General features: G+C 40.7%; 1 protein-coding gene across 3 annotated transcripts in view; it reads left to right on the forward strand.

Moving 5' to 3' along the window:
- usp22 (ubiquitin specific peptidase 22) overlaps window positions 1-1,994 on the forward strand; it is a 43,286-nt gene extending 41,292 nt beyond the window's left edge. For all 3 annotated transcript variants that reach the window (XM_017483787.3, XM_047159597.2, XM_053684969.1), the window contains exon 13: window positions 973-1,994. In XM_017483787.3, coding sequence (XP_017339276.1) covers window positions 973-1,015 — 43 coding nt within the window. In that variant the 3' untranslated portion in view covers window positions 1,016-1,994. The remainder of the gene's footprint in view (window positions 1-972) is intronic.
- The last annotated feature ends 1,160 nt before the right edge of the window (window positions 1,995-3,154 follow it).

The raw sequence follows: 3,154 nt of genomic DNA on the forward strand, positions 1-3,154 counted from the left end.
GTAACTGCCTCATCCCCTTTTCAGTCTTGGGTCTTGGGAAGGCTGCAGTCACTGCTGTCTCATCAATTTGGGGACGCATGGGCCTATGGCCCAAGTGAAAGCTCAGATCCCCAGGACAGACCTCAGATGTTGTAAATGCCACTGTCACCCATTAATATAAATGATTGTCGCTGGGGCTCCAAACAAACCAAACAGTTTGTGGAAAAATACCTAACTAGTGTAAATGGTCTGCACTTATATAGTGCTTTTTTAAAACTTAGCAGTTCTACAAAGCGCTTTACACCGTCTCATTCACCCATTCTCTCACTCACACACACACACACTCACGGTAGCAGAGCTGCCATGCAAGGCTCTAACTTGCCATCGGGAGCAATTTGAGGTTCCATGTCTTGCCCAAGGACACTTCCATATGTGGAATCACGTGGGCCGGGAATCGAGCTGCCAACCCTAAGATTAATGGACAACCCGCTCTACCACCTGAGCCACATCCGCCCTCTAGTGTCAGCGATGACGTGTTCTTCTCTGCATTTGATAACCCTTGTATAGTTATGAACATGCTTGGAGTGGCAGCAGAGGGAGTGATGTAACATTTACGTTTACATTGTTTACAGCAGTAATAGATACACTGAAAACCCTTTGGCTGTGTAAGTCACGACCACTGTACTTAGAAACAGAGGTTGCTTTAGTATGATTCAGGACGAGTCCAGATTAAAGGGGTTGTGAAACCCAGCGTACCTTATTTGCACTTGGACACAAAATGGATGCGAACCACTGGAGTAAGGAATTTGATTGGGTTCCTAAAAAAAATAAAAATAAATAAAAAACAAAACCGAGTGGACAGTAATGGATGTAAATGCAGGAGGATTTAAAATTTTATAAACTATTATTTTCTGCACAGTGCTGATAAATGAGGCCGTGGGTATCATCATTTAAGTGCATCTTACACTAACTCAACTGTTTATTTTTTTGCAGGTATCTGCTGTTTTATCATAAACAGTTCCTTGAGTATGAGTAACCCCTAAAAGCAGATGTTGAAGATGGACACCTAAAAAGAGATGGACCATTAGAGTGAATGGGATGGAGAAAGAAAACCATAAAAGTAAAGATGGCTGTCAGTCTCGCACAAGTACAGCTGGGAGCAGCAGAAGCAGCAAGAAAGTGCATAAATACCATAATTATTCCTCGAGTAAAATATTTTGAATAAGAAATGAAAACCAAATGCATAGCTAACAAGCTGTGTCAGTCCACACTGAGCTACCAAGATCTATTTGGGGAGGGGGTAGGATTGAGTGAGAAGTGATCGAAGATGGAGCTCCTTGTCCGTTCATACACGAATGGAGAGGACGGAAAGGCCGTTTATCTAGCTCAGCCTCAGTTTTCTGCCTTTTCCACACTTGATTATTCAGCTTTAGTTCATGATCCCTTTTCCTTGTGACCTCAGAATGACCGAGCATTTCAATCACCACAGCCAGTGAGGAATAATGTTTCTGTTGTTAAGTGTGTTTCTTTTTCTGCATTAATTGCCTGAAAGCAAATATGAAAGAAAACCATGTGGTACTAAAGGTTTTGTGGAAATTGTTGATAGTTTTTATCCTCTGTGAATTCAGTTATAAAATACTGTATACCTGTAAGTCCTGCACATGTTTCCCCCCGTGTGGATGGGTGAAATGATGGATTGTATGAAAAGAGGTGGAGCGTGAATGTGGTTGGCACATTGTACACATTGGTTCTCCTGATTCTTTCTCACTGCATTTCTGTGGGGGTTTTTTTGTTTTGTTTTTTTTTGTTTTTTGATTGAAGGCAGGGAAATATTGTGTATATATACGTACATCTATTTTTATAAAGACATTGGACTCTTGTTTGAAATACTTTCCCCACCCACATCCTTGACTTTCTCAAATCTCTGCTGTTTTTTTTTTGTTGTTAATTATTTTTATTATTATTATTTCAGGAAATGCAGCTGTCTCTTGACTCCCCCCCCCCCCCCCCCCCCCCCCCAAATAAAAATTTAGTCATTGTTTGTTAAATATTGCAAGTTTGGATGGTAAAGGCTTCTCGTCAAGGTTTGGGTGATGCATTATGGACATGTAATGTTCTCTCATGGTGCGTCCTGACATGGCTTGATTCAGCAGTGTTAGCCCTGCCACATGTTGCTTGGATTTTGTGCGTGCGTGCGTGTGTGTGTGAGATGCGTCTATGCAGTGTGTGTGCACGCGTGTGCTCGTGTCATTGTGTGTGTGTGTGTGTGTGTGTGTGTGTGTGTGTGTGTGTGTGTGTGTGCGCGTGCGTACTGAATCAGTACTTAAACTTGGCATGCTGTCTAACTGGATTGTAAAAGACTTTGGGAAAGGAGTGAATTTTTATAAATGTTAACCATGTATGTATGTATAGTATGTACGTATGTATCATATGTATGTATATAAAACAGATGAATGAAAAATTTTTCATTTATGACTTCTGTTAATTATAATACCTGTGTAGCATATACACACACGTAGTGCCTAATCACATGCACACATTGTCATAATATGTGGTGATATGTGATTCTTCCTTAGCAAGCTAAATGTTTTATTCTGTAAGCATGTTTCACTTCTACAGAACTAAATCACGGGGTTCACAACAACTGCATGAATACTTAGCAGATTTTTTTTTTTTTTTTGTAAATTATTTAGCAAAATATGTCGATTTTCTGTCCACTCCCGTAACATACTCACATCAGATGTTGGTGCAGATAAACTGGCCGTTTTATCAGGTGGCCACAGGTCACAAATGCTGACTGTAGCCCATCTGTTGCTATGACAACCACTGAGCAGATATCACTTGTGTGGGGGATCTCGGAGCATGAGCAACACTGACCTGATAGTGTGTGTGGGGGATTTAAAATACCTTTTATATTGTTGCCTGGTTGAGAAACGGTCCACCACCCAAAACAATCCAGCCTAAATGTGAAGGTTCGAGTCACCCATGATCTGACATTTCAGACTTCCCCTCAGGCGGATATGGTATATTGTTTAGTGTCTTATTTCAATGTAATGTAGTGTTCTGATTTGATTTCTGACAGAATGATGAGGGTTTTCATTAATATCTTTAACTGAAAAAGCCGTAAAATAACAAGGCTCGTATAGGCGAACAATGTCAAGCTGACCAACAACAG

The sequence above is a fragment of the Ictalurus punctatus genome, chromosome 13, assembly GCF_001660625.3.
Source record: "Ictalurus punctatus breed USDA103 chromosome 13, Coco_2.0, whole genome shotgun sequence".
In the NCBI taxonomy this organism is placed as follows: Eukaryota; Metazoa; Chordata; class Actinopteri; order Siluriformes; family Ictaluridae; genus Ictalurus; species Ictalurus punctatus.